Raw genomic sequence first — 23,094 nt, forward strand, 5'->3', positions numbered from 1 at the left:
GTTAAACGTTGGAGATTGGCATGTTAAGCATATTTCTATTTAAAATTATGAAAATGTATAGAATTTTGGTCCATGGCTTGTATCTACTTAGATGTAACAAAGATGTAAAGACTATGGCAGAGAGGGAAGAGAAAGAATAGTGTAGATATCCAATTTGGATATTCACCTTTTCCTCCCTTAGCAATTGAGCTTTTAGGCTGAATGATGCAGATTTTTGGTTCAGTACTTCTCTGTAGTCAGCTTGTATATCCACATCCTCAGATAGTTAATTACGGTGAGCCTGACCTAAAAGTAGAAAGCCAAAACTCTTAGAATTTAGGGAAAAGGCCAACATGTTTTGAAAAGCATTTTTTCCATTAATTTTTTAAACTCACATAAATTCTTAAAGAATGTAAAGTCTGTATGTGTCCAAGTCATTTACACTTGGGATATTTTCAAAAGGTGGCTTTCCCAAGGAGAAAACTGGCTATTTGCCAGGTGACTGAATGAGCTTTTTATAGGTTCTTTTAAACTCTCTCCCTTAAGCCAAACAAGGAAATTGCATTTGGCCAAGAGTGAATGGATTACCAGTTCATCACAGAATGAGGAGAGCACGTTCAAAGAAATCCAGAAGTTTCCCCAAACCCTGAAATAATAAGGATCTCTTCCTAGCCCAGGGAAAGCTAAGCTGTACACAGTGGATAGAGTGCCTGGCCTGGTGCCAGAAAGACTCTTCTTCCTGAGTTCAAATCTGACATCAGGCACTTACTAGCTATATGATCCTGGTCAAGTCACTTAAACCTTTTTGTCTTCACTTTCTCATATATAAAATGAGCTGGAAAAGGAAATGGCAAACCCCTCCAGGAGCTTTGCCAAGAAAACCCCAAATGGTGTCACAAAGTGTCAGACACAACTGAAACAAATGAAGAATAACTTCCTATCCCAGTTATCTTGGAAGAGGAACTAGGAAACCAGTGACACTATGGGGAAAGATTCATTCTCAGAGCAATCTTGATGACTTTGTGCTTCCTCAGCAAAAATACTCTCTCTCTCTCTCTCTCTCTCTCTCTCTCTCTCTCTCTCTCTCTCTCTCTCTCTCTCTCTCTCTCTCTCTCTCTCTCTCCTATACATATATATATATGTCTCTCTGCCTCTTTCTCTCTGTCTTTCTCTCTTTCTCTCTGTCTTTCTCTCTCTCTCTCTCTCTCTGTCTCTCTCCTATATATATATATATATATATACATATATATATATGTCTCTCTGCCTCTCTCTCTCTCTCTCTCTCTCTCTCTCTCTCCTATACATATATATATGTCTCTTTGTCTCTTTCTCTCTGCCTCTTTCTCTCTCTCTGTCTCTCTCTGTCTCTTTCTCTCTCTCTCTCTCTCTCTCTCTCTCTCTCTCTCTCTCTCTCTCTCTGTCTGTCTCTCTCCTATATATATATATATGTATATATATATATATATACATATATATCTGTCTCTCTGTCTCTTTCTCTCTCTCTGTCTCTCTCTGTCTCTGTCTCTGTCTGTCTGTCTCTCTCTCCCTCTCTCTTTCTCTCTTTGCTCATCTATGAAATGTGATGAAGAATTTCCAAGCAAAAGGAAGGTCTCATAGTATAAATGATGTCATCTTTTCTGAGCAATATAGTTATAATTCCTTTTATATTCAAGGTGAAACATGGGGCCAATATAACTGAGATTAACCAGAATCCTCAATTAATCACCAGTTCCTGACCTCGAGGAGCTAATAGGAGTTTACATGCCTCAGAAATGAAAACACATTTATACTCAAAATCCTATAAAAGAATTTCAAGGAGGCCTGAATATAGAATCAGGAAGAGACTTGTATAGAAAAAAGTCAGTCAGTTAGAAGTTATTGAATGCCTACTAGGTGCCAAGTACTATGCTAGTTACTAGAGATACAAAGAAAATTAAAAAAAAAAAACTTTCCCTGCTATCAAAGAGCTCATGGTCCAATGGAGGAGACAACATGTAAATGATTATGTACAAACAAGCTATAAGCAGGATAAATTAGAAATCATCAACAGAGGGAAGGCACTAGAATTAAGGGGAAACAGGGAGGAACTTCCCTCTGAAGATAAGCTTTTAGTTCATAGTTTTAAAAAAAGCTAAGGATTCTAAAAGAACTGGATTGGGGAAGGAATGCATTCCACCTGTGAAGGTCCACTTGCACAAAAGCAAAGGGTGTGAGAGTCAAATGCTGGAAACAGGAAACAGTCAACAGACCTGTTTGAATGGAACAGAAAATATATAAGGAAAAGGGAATTCTATGAATATGTGAAAAGGTAAGTAGAAACCAGATCTGTGAAGGCCTTTAAATGCCAGGCTATATTTCATCCTATGGGCAGTAGAGAGGCATTCAATGTTTTTTAGTGGGGGTGGGGATGGTGATGAGGTCACATCTGTGTTTTATTTTATCAATTTGGCAGATGAGTGGAGGATAGATTGGAGGTAGGGAGATAAAGGAAGCAAAGAGACCTAAATACAAAATTTTTCCAATTATTTTAGGAAAGCAGCTGGTGAGAGATTGAAATAGGGTAGTGTCTATGTGAGTTGAGGGAAGAGGGCAAAGCAGATTATGGAGCCCAAAACACTTACTAACTGTTAAAATATTGTACGGATTAGAGAGGGGAAAGAGTCAAGGATGATTCCAAGGTCATGAATTTAATTAACTAAGAAGTATGGCAGAGCAGGTTGGGGGGCTGGGGGAAACAGTGTGGAGTGGACCTAGGGGGATCATTGGATTGAGATCCAGGTCTAGAGATGGGAGATCCAAAACTGGCCTCAGACACTTCCTAGATGTGTGACCCTGGGCAATTCACTTAACCCCCATTTCCTAGCTCTTACCACTCTTCTGCCTTGGAACCAATACATAGTCTTGATTCTAAGATGGAACATTAGGATTTTATCTAATAAAAAAAGAAGACAACAGCAAAGAAGGATGGTACCTTCACAAAAATAAGGAGATTTGGAGAAGGGATGAGTTTTGGGGAGAGGGCATATAATAACTTCTATTGTAGATATTTTGATTTCAAGATTCCTATAACATGCAGAAGACAGTACCTGACAATCTAGCTCCCTGATAGAGAGATGAGAACTGGGTAAATTATTAGGGGAGTCATCGAATTACCAAAGTACAAAGTATAGAGAAAAAAGACAAGTATACTCGCTAGAGACTTGAAACCATACTTGGTAAGCAAAAGGATGATGATTCAACAAAGGAAACAAGAAGAATTAGGTAGATGAGTGATAGACAGGAGATCCAGGAATAAGCAGTATGATAGAAACCAAGGGAAACTAGATTTTCCTATCTACCACTAGATCCCCTATACATCTTAGCTTTCAGGGGGACAAGGCAATAATAACCAAAGAAGAGGAACATCTGGAATTTAATCCAAAATGCAATGTGAAGGGTATGTAATAGAAAAATGAAAATTTCAAATCAGTGTCCCAAACTTACTTCCCCATTCATCAGTCTTTAAGAGAAGTAACGTTCAGAATGATGACATAAAGGACCTATATAAAACTAATTTCTGCAACCAAAAGAATCATTTATGCTTAGGACCCAATAAGCAATGCAGGAAATGGACTTGGACATTTGCTAAAGCTTTCCATCAAACTCGAAACTGGAAAAAGTCTTTGGCTGGCCCTAACAATTTAACTAGAAACACTGCTAAATTTCTGGTAATATGCTAGGAAAGAATGGGAGGAAGGATAGCCCACAACCACTAAATAGTGTCATTTTTTCATTTATTAACCCTTATCTTCCTTATAGTCAATACTGCATATTGGCTTGATGGCAGAAGAGCAGTAGGGGCTAGACAATGGAGGTTAAGTGACTTGCCCAGGACTAAACAGTTAGGAAGTGACTAAGGTCAGATTTGAAAGCAGGACCACCCCATCTTTAGGCCTGGCTCTTGATCCATTGAGCCACCTATTTGCCATAAAATAGTGTATTTTCAATTCAGAGTTAGTCACAAAGTATCAGAAATCTTACCCAGGATTCCATCCAGAGAATCTCCTGAAAAGATGATACTGTGACGGTCAAAGGTAAGGCAAAATGTGGATCTGGAGCACCTTAAGAGACCTTTCTAGTAGAGTAAATTGGTAAAAGGGTAGAGAAGAAGCTAGCTACATTTGAGTGTGAGTTACAGGTGAGACTAGCAAAGCTTAAGGCAAATGGAGTCAAAGAGGGATGAGACAGAATGCAGTTCAATAAGCAATATATTCATCAAGAGATGCCTTTACTCTTAGGGGAAAGTATATCAAGTCTTCCATTTCCCCATGAGCTGGATTCAAATATGTGCCATCTGCCATCTTGCCATCTGTGTAAATATATTCAAGTCACTTAATTTCTCTGAGCTTTTTTTTATTTTCTTATCTGTTAAATTATAACATATCCCTTCCAAAGTTGTTATGAGATTTGCATGGGTAAAACACTTTGCGACCTTTAAATATTAAATAAATATCAGTTATTGTTCTGGAGAGTCAACCAAAACAAGACTCATCCTTTTCTCACTGACAGACTTTCAAAGGCTTGAAGCAGCTAGCAAGCTCTTCCTTGGTGTTATCTTCTCCAGGCTAAACTTCCCCATTTTCCTCACCTTATTCTTATACAGTAAATTTATTATAGTTTATATTTGTTCTATATTATATACATATAATATTATAATTTAGTATTGTGGCTCAGGGCAGTGGTATCCATATTTATTATGATCTTAAGACCTTTTCACCATCCTGGTCATCCTCCCTAAAATGTTCTCTAGCCCATGGATAATTATCTGATATTTTAATCTGTTATCCCTGACCTAATTGATGGGAGAACTCCATACTTGAGTACAGATCACAATGTGTACATATCTTATAGTTCTGTCTTATGGGATTTTTGCCTAAAAATTATTTCCCAGGATCCCACCCAACTTGATGACCTTGACTACATAAATACCAACAGAATATTCTGACCCTTCATTTCCCTCTCTCTCATTATACATATTATTTTAGGGCATATGTCTCTTTTTTACTCTGCATTATTAATGAAATTCATCAATGATGATGGGTTATATCCAGTTTATGCCCATCATGCACCTCTCTAATTTCTTTTAAGTTAGCCACAATTTTTTATTCCTTAGAGATTCTGTTCCTTGACTCCTGGCCACATAGATTCCCTAAAAGAATATCATGTTAGGGTTGATGGCACGTGCCTCTCTCTAATCCCAGATACTCCTGGAGAGGCTGAGGCTGGCAGATGTGTTAAGCCTGGGAGCTCTGAGCCACAGCTGGCTATGCAGATGCCAGCACTGAGTTTGACACTGAGAGGGTGGGCTTTGTAAGTGAGGATCTAACAGCATGGCTGAGGAGGGGACTATGGTGGGGGTATAAGACAAGGAGCACATCAAAGTTCCTGACTAAGATGGGGTGATTCAACCTTTATTTAAGGAAAAAAGAGAATACTCGTGTTTTAAAAGATAATAAGTTTATTTCAAAAATAAATATGTGTCTTGTTTCACAACATGACAGATAGGGAAATATGTATCAGATGATTATATACGTACAACCTATATAGTATTACCTGCCTTCTTAGGAAGGGGGGAGAGGTGGAAGGATGGAGAAAAAAAAAGAATGACAGATTTTTGTATATAGCTAAAAGAAAAAATGGTTACTCTTGGATAAGCATATTTATTATAATTTATTACATGTTTGTAACAAATCATATATATTATATTATTCTTATGTTACATATTATATTGTTATATATTTTAATGGTAACAAAAAAGAAAAAATTCAGGATACTTGAAGGCAAATTTCCCATTTGTAAGGTAATCTACTTTCTCAGTTCTAGACTGTGTGTGCTATTCCTCTGAATTTTCTGTCATATCTATATATAATCTAAATCCATAGACACAAACCTATTTTACATGCTAATTGGACATGTATGTGTGTATACATGTCATATACATAGTTGTGCCTATCTATTCTATCTGTACATATTTGTGTATATATACATATATGATATGGTACCCAGAAAGCTATATATAGAGCAATATATGCATTTATATAACTGTATATATGTACGTGTAAATGAATCTATGCATGTGTATCTATACTATATCAATGTGCTTGTACATGTAATATATGTATGTCTAGACAAATATAGGGGTGTGTACAGCCATGCATATATATGAATTTATATACCTATATATAATATATGTCTACCCACCATATATGTTTATAGATTATATATAATATATCCATATCTAGATAAATATAGGCATATGTATATATGTTTAATGCATTGTATATATGCATTTATATATATGAATATATAAATATATTAGAACTTAAAATCTGTATTATAAGATATACTATATTATAATTACATGTTATATGTAATATTATATTAATGTTAGAATTATGGTAATAGGATAAGATCTATATATGATAATGTTAAATAATTAATTATATAATACAATATGCAATATATTATATTGTAGGAATGTAAGAGATAAGGGATAGAGAAAAATATGGATTGGCTTTAAAAGGAAAGGAGGAGAATTTAGATACAAACCCTGGGAGAAGATTCTGAAAGGAGAAAAGGATCTTGAGAGTTTTTACTGGCATTAAGGGTCACTTCTGATCTAGCTTTCTACTGAGCTGGTAAGGAAGATCTTTGCTCTGGCATCTCCTGGGAAAATCTCATCTTGTGGAAAGATTGGGGTATTCCTGGGTTGGAGAACAGCCTTGGAGGGAGACCTTCCTTTCCCTGAAGCACAGAGACCACCTGTCTGAGATCCATGGGTCAGACATCCACAGACATCCACTTGGTTAAGGTAAACCAAAGGGTTTGGTCACTTGGGACTCTGGGTTTATCTAGAAAACCACCTCAGGCTTTAGGAAAGGACTCAGTACCTCTGGGAGTCCTCCCTCTTTAACCCTTTTAGAGATAATCTATACTAATAAGTATAAGTAGGAAAGTCAGATAGCTTTTGGGTTCCAGATAAGATCAGGGAGCTGGTAATCAGGGTCTATAGAAGAAAAAGAAGGGCTCTCCTTTGTAGGTGATGCAGTTGTTGGGTGGAGTCTAGATTTTAGTAGTGCTACCAGTTTCCCTTACTCCAACTATCAAATAAATTTGTTTTTCTATAGCCCGAGGGATTTTGTGCTTTACTGGCCTTAGGGAGGTCCCTAGGCTGGTGTTTCTTATCTCCCATCTATCTAGACCTTCCCAACAACCCACCTCCTCTTGGTGTGCCTATTTTTTATCAATAGGTTATTAAAATTATAAATATGAACATATTTATATGAATAAAAATGTGCCCATGCAATTACATATCACAATTTAGACAGTCTTCACTAATCTTTTGTTTTTTTTCTTTATGGAATAAAGTTCAACTCCTTTGAGTGGTTATAGATCTCACTTAAATGTCTCTGCAGTGTTCTGGGATCTGGGTGCTATGCTAGTATAGGCCAACATCAAGAAATCAAGGGGATTCTAAAAGAAGCCTCCTTCCCTAGACATCATATTGCATAGAGAAGATTCTAGATGTAAATTGACTTTAATGTTAGATTTTCAAGGTCCCATCTCCCTCTGAAGCCTTCCAGTCCAGGTGGCTCTCTATTATCTCCAAATTCTAAATTTACTCACACACTGAACCAATCTGCTGAGCCCTTGACTATTCCCTAATTGTTTCACTGATGTTTATTTTGTCTCCCTAACTTTGGGGGACAGGGGAGTTTGCCAGGGCAATGTGGTACAATGTGATTTTATTCTCTTGAAGCTACTTTGCCTTTTGTACTTTTTGAGCTTCCTTGGTGGCATACTGCCGCATTTTCTGGAGCAAGTTCTGCAGAAATAAACTATAGTCATAATGAAGGCCTTTTTCTGTCTTTGCCTACTTTCTGATAACTGTGCTACTTCCTATTTTAACCTAAATGCCCTCTACTTGCAATTCCCTGCTGGCCTTTCTCATAGAAGAAAATCACCCCTATATCTCAAGCACTGAATAAAAAGCCTGGACTTAATATTGTGTTGTACTGATATAGGCTTTACCTCCTGGATATTGGCTCAGTTAAGTATAAGTTAAACCAGAAAGTGAAGTCATGAAAAAACTCAGACTTCCTTTTTTTTTCTACTTTTTTTTGAATGAGCTCAAGACCAACTGTGCAGAGGAGGTTTTCACAAAACTCATTTAGAGTCCTGAGAGTCAAGGTCCCTATCTCTTGGTAAACTGGCCCAATGTTATCAAAAAGTGATAGCTTTCTCCTTTTTTCTCCCTTCATGTCTTTCTCAACTAATTCAAATACACACAAATTCCAAGAACAGCTCTAGTAGTAAAGGTAACACAACACTTTGCTTGCCCACCAAACACAGCCCTATAGACTCTGAAAATGAAAGAAATTGACCAGGATGTCAGATGTGACCTAACCTGGACAATGGGAGTCATCAAAAAAGTCATCTTGGTGAGCAACTACCCCTCCTGACCCCCTCACCCACATCCCCCCCACACACACACATACACATCAATTCCCTGGACATCGATTTGCAATTTTACAACTCTCCTTTTCTCTAGTCCTACTGGGATGTAAGTAAGCTACAAAGAAAATTCTTTGAGGGGACAGCTAGGGGACTCAGTGACTGGAGGCCCTGGGTTCAAATTTGGCCTCAGACCCTACCCAGCTATGTGACCCTAGGCAAGTCACTTAACCCCTATTGTCTAAACCTTACTTCTCTTTTGCCTTGGAATCAACACACAGTATTGGTTCTAAGATGTATGGGAAGGGATTTAATTAAAGAAAAGAATATCCATTGAAAAAATATCATTTAAATATATAAGTATTATGTTAAGTCTCTGTCTTTTTCCATTTCTAGTATGGACACTGATTAACCACAGAAGCATTTATTAACAAATGCAACAAATGTTATGTCTAAAATGGATGGAAGAATTCAATTCTTCTGTTCATTTTGAGGAAAAGTTCTGTGATTGGTCCTGGAAGTGGATAATTCACCAACCTAGTCTTTTCTTATCTCAATGGTACCTAGTTACAGTATGCAGAGGCAGAGTGGTTTAAGGGATCAAATCAGGGACTTGAAGTAAAAAGTCTTGGATCTGAATTCTCAAAAACTTATTTGCCAGATAATAATGAGCAAATTACTTAACCTCTTAATACCTCAGTTTTCTTATTTGCAAAAGAGATTTGGACTTGACATCTAAAGTCCCTTCCAGCTACAAATCTACGGTCATATAGCAGGTGACACAATTCTGGTTGATTACAAACAACTCAATCTAAAACAAGAAGGCTGCATTCATTCCAATCGAGTTCATTTAAACAATGAAGGATTGTGCAGTACTATCATTCTGTGGAAGTATTTTTTTTAACTACATCAGACACCAAAATGTAAAGGAAATATTCCTGTTCTTATCTTGCAAAGAGAGAATTTAAAACAAAAAAGAAAGTTGAATCCTGGTTGTCCAGTGAAGTCAAAGAACCAAAATATAATTTTCCCTACAGAAAAGTCAAAGACTCCCAGTGTAAGGATTCCCCAAAATTACTCTCAATAGCTACTCTGCTGTGTTGCTCTCAGGTTAGAGAATCATTAAAAGTTAATCCTGGAAGGGACCTTTGAGATCATTGAAAAGGGTTTGTGGATCTTAACCAACCTTCAAGGTCCAGCTCAAATTCTAGCTTGTCTGTTTTTTCCTTTAATTTTCTTTTTTTTTATTATAATCTTAATCATTCACAAGAACATATATTTCATCATACAAAAAGTGGCTTATGTAAAAAAATTAGATCTGTTATATATGCTTGGTTTAAATATGCATTTACATGCATATTTAAACCATAGATGTATGCATATACATGTACGTATAAGAAACTCAAGAGTAGTAACAAAACTCCCCTATATGTTTCTCCTGCTATACTTTTTTGTTTCCTCCTATCATTAAAAAAAATTATTGATGGGGGCACCTAGGTAGCTCAGTAAACTTAGAGCTAGGTCTAAAGACAGAAAGTCCTTGGTTCAAATGTGGACTCAGATACTTCCTAGCTGACTGACCCTAGACAAGTTACTTAACCCCATTTCCTATCCCTTACTGTTCTTCTTTCCTTGGAACTAATACTTGGTATTCATTCTAAGACAGGAGGTAAGGATTTAAAAAAAAATTATTAATGCTTCTTTTGAGCATATCTATCACAGATTGAATCGTGCTTACATTTCTGACCATTAGAAGCTTTCTTTTGTTACAAATATGTAGAGATAAGCAAAACAAATCAACCTATTGGCCTTGTGTAAGAATATACATTTTATACTGAATATCTAGTCTACTATCTCTCTATCAACATGTAAAGGTATTTTTCATCATTTGTCTTTCAAAGTAACAATCATTTATTTCTTTTCTTAGAATTTTAGGATCTTTAGAAATTATTTTCCTTCATATTATTGTCCTTGTCATCATACAAATTGTTCTTCTGGTGCTGCTTATTTCATAATGCATCAGTTTTTTTCCAGGCTCTCTTAATGTCATATTCTTCATTTTTATGACACAAGAATAGTCTGCTATTTGTATATGCAATAATTTAGACACCCATTCACCGATGATTAAAGCGAATTTGGTGTCCAGGTCTTCGTAACTACAAAAAAAAATAATACTCTGCTATAAATATTTTTGTATGGATCAATCCATTCTCTCTGTCCTTGATCTCCTTGGAAATTGACAGGTCTAATGGTAATATCATTGGGTCAAAGAGGATTTATAGTTTAGTGACATTTTGGTTATAATACCAGCTTGTGTTCTGAGATCTTTGTACCAGGTGACAGCTCCATCAACAATACATAAATGTTCCTCTTCTGTTACCTTATAAAGTCTTCTCACACAATCACAGCCTCCAAAGACCTCTCTTTTCTTTGATTTCCAACAGCCTGTAAGTGTTTGGAGTCCAGGAGGAAGGCAGGGAATGGCAACAGAAAGAAGACACTATGTTCAAATTCTTCTGAGAATACGGTAGTCCCTTCTGCACAGAAATACCATCACATACACACCTATATATTTGTGGTTTCATTTTAATCAGCAGTGCCCACAAGGATACACATTATAAAGCTATTAAATCCTAGCAAGGGTAGCACATAGCTGCTGCCTTTAAACATTCCTCTCTCCAATTCATGGTTCGCCGTGTTCCCCATGGAGCATCTATCTAGAGCCTGTACACCCCTGTGATGACTCAACCCACAACACATCCAGGGGAAGGACACAACAGGGACCCATTCAGTCCTTGTGTCTTTATACTTCAGATGCTTCTAGGTAGCTATCACCATTCTTTCACTCAAGATCTCTGCTTTAGGATTGGAAACACCACAGTTGTTTAAGGAACAAAAAGAGGACAGATCCAGTCGGTGGCTGGCCTCATGGGTTATCACATACATCTTGCTAGGAGCTCTGTTCTTACAAGCTTTGGGGACAGCAGAAGCCCAGCATAGAATTCCACTGTGAAGGAGCTTTGTAAAATGAGACATTTTATTAAAAAATCTGGAAATATGCACACTAAAGTAGAAATATATATCTTGCTTAATAATACACAAACGAGGTGGCAGAGTGGATAGTGGGCCATGCCTGGAGTCAGGAAGATCTGAACTTAAATCATATCTGGCTATAGACACTTCCCAGCTGTGTGACCTTGGGCATGTCTCTTAACCTCTGTTCCCTTCAGTTCCCTCATCTGTAAAAGAGGGATAAAAATAACAGCCACTTCCCAGGGTTACTATCAGGATCTAATGAAATAATAATTGTAAGATGCTTAACCCGATGCTTGGCACATAGTAAGTGATGGATAAATGTTAATTGTTGTGATAATAATGATGATTATTATCCCATACACGGGCTCACCTCTTGTAATTACATCACAATATGGATAAAACGCACAGCCTAGCAAACCTGAAAGCACCATATGGACACTAAGTATTATTATTAGAACTTAATGAATGATGTTAGTTTCAATAATATCAGATATAATAATGGTCACTCCTTTAGGATCTTATTCTGCATTCTGATACAGTATGGCCTTAGCCATTTACTCAGCATTTGTCATAGGCTGAACTGGTATTATTAGTTCTGTTGCTTTGTGTGAATGTCTTGTCTCCTCAGTTTGATTTTTAAAAAGCCACCCGAAAACAGAGACTCGGTCTTTGCCTTTCCCTTTAACCCTCACAGTCCATGCCTGGCACAGAGTCGATGACTGACCTTTCTCTGTGCTGTTTTTTTCTCCTTCTAGGAGGTTTGTCCTCACCAAACTTCAAGTCATTCCAAGAGGAGCATTCTCAGGATTTGGGGACCTGGAGAAAATGTAGGTACCTGATGAAATTAGCAGATTGCTAAGGCAGGCAGCCGTTTGGCTGTTGTCTGGACTGGAGAAGCATCTCGAGTGTAGGTCCCGATCTGTAAACAGGCAGTCAGTCTGGCCTGCTCCCAGAGCAGGTTTTTCATCTAGTTAAAGATCTGTGAGAAATTGAAACAAGAGGAGATAATGCAGTGTTCCCAAACAGAGCTGTCACCACTACATCTATATTGTTGTAAGAAATAGTGCTGGGATAAGGGGGTTTGGCCAGTACACACTGTCAGCAAAATAAACAAGCACCGGCCTCGTGTGAATGTAAGCAAAGATGAATTATTTCAAAATGATGTGCTACCTCTCCCGCCTTGCCAATTCTCAGAGAGGGAGAAGGGAGTACCAGTCTTTTTCTTTAGTTCTTTTCCCAGTCTTACTGGACTTAGTTCCTAGGTTCATTGAATCAGAATGAAAAGGTACCTAAGAAGTCATTGAGGGTGGCAGGTAGGTGGCTTAGTGGATTGAGAGTTGGGTCTAGAGATGGGAGGTCCTGGGTTCAAATCTGGCCTCAGTAACTTCCTAGCTGTGTGACCCTGGGCAAATTACTTAACCCCCATTGCCTAGACCTTACTGCTCTTCTGCCTTAGAACCAAAAGAGTCACTGAGTCAAACCCCCTAATTTTACAAAGGGAAGAAACTGAGGTTAATAGAGATGAAGTGACTTGCTAGTATTCACAAACCTAGAAAGCCTTAAAGGTGAGATTTGAACCCTGATCTTCTTGAATTCATATCCAGTGCTTCTGGAGTATACTGTACTATGCTATGTTTCAATGTAATTTCAGGCATTTTGGGGGATAGAGTTCCCTTAAGAGAAGAAGAAGGGAACAGACAATCAATATCAAAAGTTATAATTTTAGCTTTCCATATTGCCCTTCTCTCAATCTGAGAGATTACAGTATTTAACCTTGGGGCATTAGGAATCTTTTTTCATTGGTTGAAATGTGTCAGACCTCCATGCCAGTTGAGCAGCAGTTTGGGAGAGAAAGGGAGAAAGATGACTTTCTGATTTCAGACATGTTCAGCATCTCTCTGTCTCTCTCTCCCTTTCTGTCTCTCTCTCTGTCTCTGTCTCTGTGTTTGTGTTTGTCTGTCTCTGTCTCTGTCTCTTTTTCTTTCTCTCTGTCTCTCTGACTCTCTCTCTGTCTCTTTGTCTCTGTCTCTGTCTCTGTCTCTGTCTCTGTCTCTCACTCTGTCATTGCATCTTCTTCCTCCTCCTTTTTTTCTTCCCTAAGTACTCATCCTTACAGATTCTCCTCTAGGACCATGTCTCCAAGATGATCTAACCTAACCCTCTGCCTCATTTTGTGATAGGGAAACCAAGGCCCAAGGAGGTAAAGGATTTGTCCAAGGTAATATGATAAAAGCAGAGCATTCATCAATTTCAGCCCCACCTTGAGCTACCCAACCATTATGCCATAGTGGCTCTTACCTCTGCTGCCTCCAACACATCCTATTAGTTCTCCTTTAATTTCCTTGTGCCAGCTAAAATCCTTACATTTTCACATGCAGAAAATGACATTGACATAAAGAAAAATGGTTGGTATAGGTTCACCCCAATTTACACCACAGCAGAGGAAAATGCATCATATCCTCTTCCCAATGTTTTCTATCTTTAGTTTAACGGAGCAGAGAATATTTTCTCCTGAAATTTCCCCCAATGCTGACAGTATAAATGTGAGTTACATAAACCAAACCCTATGTTTTTACTGAATTCTATTCTCATTTCATTTTTTCCATATTCTTCTGTATCTTTAATTGACAGTGATTTCTAACATTTTAGTGTTGCTGTTTCTCTGCTGGCTGTGAGGGGCTATGGGAAGGGAATGTTATATATAATGTCAAATTGTTTCAATCTGTTAGTTTTGCTAAACTACAATTTTCCTTTTTTATTCTTTGTTATGAGGAATGCCTTGAGAGGTGGAGGAATACATTGGAATTGTAGATTTAAAAATGTGTCAGTAATTATTTTTTAAATAAAATTTCTCTGCATAAACAAAGTGTGAGTCATCATGGTGCACTGGAAAGAGCTGATTTGGGGGGTCACAGAATCTGAGTTTGAATCTGTTCTGCCACTTGCTTTCTGTGTAACATTAAACAAGTAACTTAATGTTTCTAGGAGTCAGTTTACTCAACTCTAGAATGGGGACGTGGTACAAAATGGCCTCTGAAATCCCTGTTAGCTCTAGATCTATGATTCTATACATGAGTTCTAGTAGGGAATAAAGTATAAGGGAGTTTTGAATTACTTTCCAAAGGACAGAGTTCATAACCAATCCACATTGCCAATATGCATTTAAATGTGTCTGGCTTGTACATTTAGATGATCAGAGGCTGGGTTTAGGCTGGGTTGGCCACAATTGGGCAGTTACAAAGCCTGACCATTGTTTTCCAGGATTAGAGGGAATCTATGAAGACAAATATTCTCTTCCCAGATGTTGCCTTCAGGGATTTAAGAGGCTCTGGTACTCAATTTATCCTTAACCTTGAATGGCATAGTTAACAGGGAGGACTTAAAATGCCATCTAGAATAGCAACAGATAAAAACAGATTAAATGGAGGGGCACCCATTCTTTTTTCTGATAAGGAAAAGGACTAGAGAGTCTTATTAGCAGATAGACCTTCTAGGTTATATGTGTTTCTCCTTTCATGAAGATTAACCTGTTTTTGTTTTTTCTTTTCTTCTTTTTTTTTTAAGCCATTATGTACCACAGCACAGGGCTAACTGTTGTTTGAGGGAAAAGAGAAATTTCAGAGTTAGAAGGTCACCTAAGTCTGATTTATATATAAATCCCTCCTATACCATCCCTGGAAAGTGATCAAGCAGCCTTTGCTTAAATATCTTTAGGGATGAGGAGCTCACTTCCTCAATCTACCTCAGTTCACATTGTTGGATGACTTTAATAGTTTGCTTGATCTAGAACAAGATTGTAGCATCCTGGGCCATTCAGATATCTCATAGTCAGATTCCTCCCATAACAGTCTTAACACTCTTACTTCAATAGGTCCAGCCAGAAAGAAGATATTTGTAAAGCATATTTTTTTCTTAAATAAATTGTATTTTATCTTCAGGTCTCCTTTCTTTTCCCTCTACTACCCATCCCTATCCCCCACTGAAAAAGTAAGAAACTAAAGCCCATTACCAACATGCATAGTCAAGCAAAGCAAATTTTCACATTGGCCATGTCCAAATATAGATGGGCTAGGGAACTTCCAGTCAGGAAGACCTGGGTTTGAATCCTGCCTTAGAGCCTTATTAGCTGTGTGACTCTGGGCAAGTTACTCAGACTTCTTTGAGTCTCAGTTTTCTAATCTGTCAAATGGCAATAATAATAGTACCTACCTCCCAGAATTATTGTGAGGATTAAATAATATTTGGTTAGCACCTTGCAAATTCTGATGGATTATATACATGCTAGCTATCATCATTATCATTATAGTTAAATAACAGAACAATTCAATTGAGTTAATGGCATAGGAGAGAATATAGATTCATAGCTCTAGAGTTAAAGGAGACCTTCCTTACTATCTACTTCAACTCTCTCATTTTGAAGATGAAATAAAGCAAAGACTTCTGGGGTGGGGTTCCGGGAGGGCAAAGACAGAAGAAATTACGGTGGACCATGAGGATTTGGGAAAGAAGCAAACCTTGGAGTGAAGATTAAAGGATAGGAACGTTGTCTAAAAAGGATTCATCTCAAAGTGTTATATAAATGCTAGGTGGTAGTGGTGGTATTAGTAGTAGTAGTAGTAGCAGGAATATTAACAATAGTAGTAATAGAAGCAGTAATAATGGTAATAGTAACAGTAATGGTAACAGTAGTAGTAACAATAGTAGTAATAGTAGCAGTAATCGTAATAATAGTAACAATAGTGGTAGCAGTAGTAGTAACAGTAACAGTAGTAGTAGTAGTAGTAGTAGTAGTAGTAGTAGTAGTAGTAGTAGTAGTAGTAGTAGTGGTGGTGGTGGTGGTAGTGGTGGTGGTAGTAGTGGTAGTAGTAGTAGTAATAGTAGTAGTAGTAGTATTAGTGGTGGTGGTGGTAGTGGTGGTGGTGGTAGTGGTGGTGGTGGTAGTGGTGGTGGTAGTAGTGGTAGTAGTAGTAGTAATAGTAGTAGTAGTAGTAGTAGTGGTGGTGGTGGTAGTGGTGGTGGTAGTAGTGGTAGTAGTAGTAGTAATAGTAGTAGTAGTACCAGCAGCAACAGACATAGTTACAAATTTCCTTAGAGAACTAAGAGTTTAAGTGGCTTGCCCAGGGTTATACAGCCAGTGAATAATCAGAAGTGGAGCTTGTCCAAGGTCTTAGTGGCTCTAAGGCCAGCTATCACTTAGCTAGCTTTTGCTGTTGCCCTTTGCAAAAATGATCAAATGAGACAATGGATGCAAAATGCTTTACAAATCTTAATTTCTATACAAATGCTGGCTAACAGACCTAGAAAAATCCCTTTTCACCATATCGTTTCCTGCCTTTGGGCAGCATTCAGACAGTTCATCTGTTTTCATTTTTCAGAACCTCTGAGTTTCTAAATTGCTGAGTGTCTGTCAGTTTTCATATCTGTGAAATGGGACCCATAAGAACACCTACCTCACATGGTTAACTATGGGAACTAGTCTGGGAGACCAGATGCTAACACCGTGCGTTGCTCATAGCTTTGACTTAATTTGAAGAGAATAATGACTAGCATTATAGAGCAAGTACAGAGTGTTTTTTATAGACAAAATCATTTGAGGGAAGGTATGGAGACCAAGGACAGCATAAGCCTCCATTAATTCGGTTGATCGGCTCTTCTGTGTCAATATTTATCAAGAGTTAACAAGGAAAAGGCTGTTTTGATATGGAGTTGGGGCCAGGGATCCCCCTATTAGCAAGAAAATGATGGCCATGCTTACTGTTCAGGTTGGTTCTGTCACTGGCTCCTTCCTGCTGACGGGGCTCCTCTTTGCAATGCTTAGAGACTTGGGGGAAAAGGAATATAAAACCCTTTGCTATGGGAAGTGGCTTTACAAAGTGCCCTGTAAACTGTTTACATTGTCTTTAATTACTTAGGAGCCATATGTCAGCTTGGTATAAAGTGGGAAGATTACACTGAATAGGGGGGGAGAGAAGTGACAACATGGTGATTTATCATTAACCAGAAAAATTATATATGGAAATGAGTGCAATTTAAAAACACATCGATGGGCTATTATACCACTGGAGGGGGGAAAGAAAGCCAGTTTGTAACAAAATATCTTTGAAAATATGAATGTGATGAATATGTAAATGAAACCAATCAACATCAGCTGAGATATGGTATATGCAGATGAGACGGCAGTGAGCCAAAATGTGAAATTGCTCCCAAACCATAAATATGAACCATATAAAATTCATTTGAAATATTCATGATAACATAAGGACAAAAAATATAATCAAGTGATTTATTTGCATATAAAAATGGAACACTCATCTCAATTCCTTCCCCCCAACATCATCTCCAATTCAACCCCCCTCCTAAAAGACCATTTGAGGGAAAAAAGAGGGGGGGTCAAAAAGGGGTACTTAAAAGGAAGTGAGTTGATTATTGGGAATGGTGGTTGATATCATTAAATAGTTTAGCAGCCTCCTGTTTTATGGAGTTTCAGAGCACTTCAGGCAATTCTGGCTTCCCAGGACAAAGAAGAAAACAAGTCAAATGGCTAGAGATATTAGACATATGATTAAACATTTAGAGGGTAATGGTAAAGGTTCCAGAAATATTTTCAGACTCCATTTTGATTTAAGAGGCTTAAAGTTACTAATTAGTTGTGTGACCTTGAGAAAGTCACTTTCTACAGGTGTCATTTTTCTAATATCCAAAAAGAAGGGGTCGATTTGATGATATTTTCCATCTTTAATACTTTATCAGTCCTTAGTCAACCTTCTAACCTAATCGTGGACTCTCTGCAAGCTACCCCATGTTACAGGGATGATGCATGTCATTCAAAACCACAGCCCATGAGCCTTCACCAATGTTTCTCTCACCTGACCAAAGGACACACTTAGATCTAAAAAGAAATCCCGGACATTTAGCTCATCATCATTGCAAAATAACTAATATGGGGTGATTCTCCCCCAGTTTTTCATAACTAATGGGAAGGGGAACACAGAGCATTCCGCTAAACAGAAGATACACATAGAAGGAATACACACAGCCCAAGGAGGTATGTGGCAAGAATAAAGACTTGCATAAGAAACACGTGTGCCAAGGGAACATGTGTATTCAGGGAAATTCATGTTCTTATGGCTGCATCCTCCCTGAAACCCTTTTCAGCTGAGATGTTAGCTGCTGGTCTGTTAATGTCATCAGGCCACAAGTTAATTCTGTGGGCTTCCATGAACTCCTGAAGTTCCATGGTGGCAGCCTCTTCTCTCCATTATCTGTTGGTATCATTGATAGGTTGTTCTTTGCCACTTTGGCACATGTGAGTTCTATAGCAAAATACAGTTGCTTTGTGGCTTCTTCCCTTCATCTTCTGGTTAGGGAAAGGGTCTCCACTCTTTTTGCTCATCATCCCAGGGGTTATCTCAAATTTTTTTTTTTCATGTCCACAAATACAGCTCTGCCATTACCTTTGCAGCCTACTCACCGACTTAATATGAGAAAAAATGTCTTAATTCTCCTGTCAACTCCCATCATGCCTCTGGTCCATGTAAATTATCCTGGAGGCTTCACTTCGAAAAGCTGAAAAGAGTTGTCTGGGGTTGACAACTTTAGTTCTGTGTTCCTCCTGATAATAAAGTCATTGCTCTCCCTCTAAAGCTTTGATTTCAGAGACAAAGGAGAAATAGGTCACACTTGCTAGAAAGTTTTTTTTTAAAAAAAAAAGGTGCTAACATAGGAATGGTGCCACTTAAAAGGAAGATGAAGACAGAGGACAGGAGAATCAGACCTAAGAATGGGAACTGTAAGAGATGGCTGGTGGAGTGGGGGGGGGGGGAGAGAACTTAAGGTCTATTTTAAGATAAGTCTAGAAGTTAAACATAATACCTTTAGCCAAAGGCTTAGGGAAGAGGCAAAGTAGGGGAAGGAGAAAGAGAGTTTACCTTCTCAGTCCCTTACAGATAAGAAGCGATTCTTAAATGCTTAGGAAACATCAGTGTTTTTGTTTTTGTTTTTTTGCTGGTTGGAGCATATACTATATGACTATACTCTCTCCATGTCTTCTTAGCAGATGTTTCCCATGAATTACTCTGGCCACACCAAAGCAAAATCCTGACAGTCAACTTTTTGGTCATGAACTTCCCAGGTCTTAGTTAGCTGGGTCTTTGGGTTACTGACATAATCTATTTCCAGAACTAAAAGATAGTGTTAATAAAATAGATAGACTGTTCACTTTTGACCCCAGAGGAAATGGGTTCAAATTCTGCCTCTGGCACTTCAATAACCTATGAGACATTGGAAAAATCAGTTAGTCTCTCTTAAACTCCTCAAATATCTCATCTATAAAATGAGAGAAATTGGCTAGATGGCTTTTGAGGGTCCTTCCAGCTCTTGATCAATACCCTAAGATAGTGAATCATTTTAAAAGGCCCATTCCTACATCTCTTCTCTTAACCAAAATCCTTGAAAATGTTGTCTACACACCTTGCCTCTACTTCCTCTCCTTTTACTTTCTTCTAAACCCATTTCAATTTTGCTTTTAATCTCACCATTCACTAAAACTTCCCCTTTCAAAGTTATGAATGATCTTTAACTGCTAGCTCTAATGGCCTTTCTGTAGCAGTTAACATTAATTAACCTTTCTTTCTGTATATATTCTCATCTCTGTGTTTTCTTGACTCACCTCTATGTTTCTTTTCCTCCTCTCTATTCTCAGCCTCTTTATTGTATCATCACTCAAATTGTGCCCCTTAACTAAAGTGTATTCTAGGAATACATCCTGGAAACTTTTCTCTCATTATGCTCTTAGGAACTTTTTCCCAAAAATGTCATTATCATATCTGTGCATATGAATCCCAGATCTAATATCCAACCACAGATTCTCTCCCTTTGTTCCACTCCCTTATGACCAAATTCCTACAAAACATTTAAAACTGGATGTTCCGTAAATATCTCAAACGCAAATGTTAAAAACATAATTGATTATCCTCACCCCTCTCCAAACCATTTCTGTCTTGAATGTTTCCAGGCACTAAGTTTACAACCTCAAAGTCACAATAGCCTCCTCATTTGCCCACTCCCAAGTTGCCAAATCTTGTTAATGTTTTCATGATCCATGATCAATATTCTTTTAACAATCCAACTAGGCATACAAAGTTAAAATAAAATAAATATAATTAGACAGCACAGTAAAATAACTGACATGGGATACACATCCCCCCAGCTTTCCGCAACATTGATAGGAAGAACACACGAAAAATATTTGTGGACCTTGGCTATAAATTGAGAAGACACACAGCCACCATTTTAGCTCAAGCATTCATCTTTTATCTGAACTATTGTAATAGCTTTCTAATTGGTTTCCCTCCTTCAAGTATTGCCTTTCTTTGGCTCATTCTCCACACAACTGCCAAAGTGATTTCCTTATAGCATCTGATGGTGTTCTTTGAGACTCAGTAAACTCCAGTGGCTCCCTATTAACTCTAGGATCAAAATTTAAGAACTCTGTTTTGAATTAAGCTCTTCATGACTTGGCCCTACTCTACCTTTCCTGTCTTTTTATAATATTATTCCTTCTCTCCTGCTATCACGTCTTCCTAAGCCTCACACATGTCTATGCCTTTGCATTGACTGTCTCTCATTCCCAAAGTGTATGCCTATTTCACCTCCATGTCCTGGAATCTCTGATTTTCTCTAAAACTTGGCAGAAATACTGTCTACTGCTTTAGGCTTTTTCTAGTCCCTGAAACTCTTCTCTCCCCACCTCCCACCCTTACTTTAAGTAGACAACTTATGTGTTTCTTTTATGTAATATATATATATATATATATATATATATATATATATGTTTCTTTCCTCCAAATAGACTATAAGCTCCTTGAAGGATGAGACAATTTGATATTGTTATTAATAAATTATTGTTGATTAATCAATGAGAAATTAAAAGTCTTGAATTTATATCTGAGAAAATCATATCATGAAATAAGAGAATAGGAGAATATAATACTGACAGTGTAATGAACATGCCTTCTAATTCTCCTATCCTCACTGACACTGGCTCATGTCTATTTCTTATATGGAAGCTTAGACTATGGAGACATCCATCTGGGGCTATAGTCTGTATCTGAAAAAAAAAACATTAACAAATATTTTTTATTCATGTATCCATACCTCTAAAGTGAAATCATTTTTATTGTCATGAAGTTATGTCATTCAGTATCCATAGCAATGGTAGGTCAAATGAAGAATTGATGAAATATTGGTTTTTGTCAGGACCACTGGGGACCACCTGGTTGGGGTCCCAAGGGGTAAGAATGCAGACAGGCTGAGGAGAATTGCTGGCAAACAAGTGGCAAGTTTATTGGTCATAGCTAGTGATAATATAGGGCAATGTTACATAAGTTAAAGGATTAGGTAATTTTTTTACATGGGCAATGATTAGTAATGATTTACAGCCTTGGTACAATGACTTTGTTTACCTTACCGAAGCTTAGACAGAGTTTTCTATAGGCTGATAAATCAATATGTCAATGTGTAACCATCTAACTCAGATTCTCATAGAATGTCTGCATCGGCAGTTTCTTGGAAGGACATACAGTTTCTACAAATTACAGCAGGGAGGGGTGGAAAGGAGGCGGTCTTGGGGCCTCCTGTGAGGAGTGAGCTACATGTTTGGTTTTAACTAGACTATGGCTTTGATTTTACTGGGGTTCACTCTCACTACTGGGGGCTATAGGTTTTGTTTTGTAGATTTAGTTTTTACATAGCAATAACTTCCCAATAAATAACCCCCCAAAGAACTTGCCCTTAAAAAAACAGTTGAGCAAAAGTATTTTTCTGCAGTTATTATAAGAGGACAAGGCACAAAACTTTCTGTTCTTGTGGTTGGGAATTTCTTGCCAGAAAGCAAATGTGTTTTAACATTAACTATCTAGAATCAAAGCTGACATTGTACTTGACCTAAATTTTGTTATCTTTTAGTGTTGTTTTCATTTGTACCCTTATAGTCATTATGTATTTTGTTATCCTTGTTCTGTCTTGGTTCATATATCTTCTCATATTTCCCTAAATTCATTTTATTTTGTTCCCAATTGCAGAATAATATTCTATTATATTTGTATACTGCAATTTGCACAATCATCCACCATGCTCTGGGAACATAATTTGTTTCCTGATTTTTGTGACTACAAAACTGTTACTATTAATATTTTCGTACATGTAAGACCTTCCTTTCTACTATTGGCCTCCTTCAGGTATAAACAGAAAAGCGGGACTAATGGAGGCATGAACAATTTAATGTTTTTGCATAACTCCAAATATCCCATAATAATTGCCCCAAAAAGAATAAATTAGTTTATCTGTCTTCCCTGGGTCCTCTAATGCTTACAATGTCTTTTGTCATCTTTGCTGGTTTAAAGTAATGCCTCAGAGTTGTTTTAATTTGCACTTATTTTATTGTTAGTAATTTAGAACTTTTTTTCATATTGTTGTTGATAATTTGCATTTTAATGAATTGCATTTCTATTTAGCCTTCTGTCTCCAAGGCTAATTGCATGTTTAGGTAAGGGACTTCTGCTTTTATTAGAGCTGTTAGTATAGAGA

The 23,094-nt window shown here is 37.5% G+C and overlaps 1 protein-coding gene across 2 annotated transcripts in view; it reads left to right on the plus strand.

Annotated features, from left to right (window-relative positions):
- The window catches only part of FSHR (follicle stimulating hormone receptor), a 283,858-nt gene that overhangs the window by 54,123 nt on the left and 206,641 nt on the right, over positions 1-23,094 (plus strand). For both annotated transcript variants that reach the window (XM_007476841.3, XM_001375445.5), the window contains exon 2: positions 12,264-12,335. In XM_007476841.3, the coding sequence (XP_007476903.2) occupies positions 12,264-12,335 (72 nt within the window). The remainder of the gene's footprint in view (positions 1-12,263; positions 12,336-23,094) is intronic.

Source organism: Monodelphis domestica, chromosome 1 (assembly GCF_027887165.1).
Source record: "Monodelphis domestica isolate mMonDom1 chromosome 1, mMonDom1.pri, whole genome shotgun sequence".
In the NCBI taxonomy this organism is placed as follows: domain Eukaryota; kingdom Metazoa; phylum Chordata; class Mammalia; order Didelphimorphia; family Didelphidae; genus Monodelphis; species Monodelphis domestica.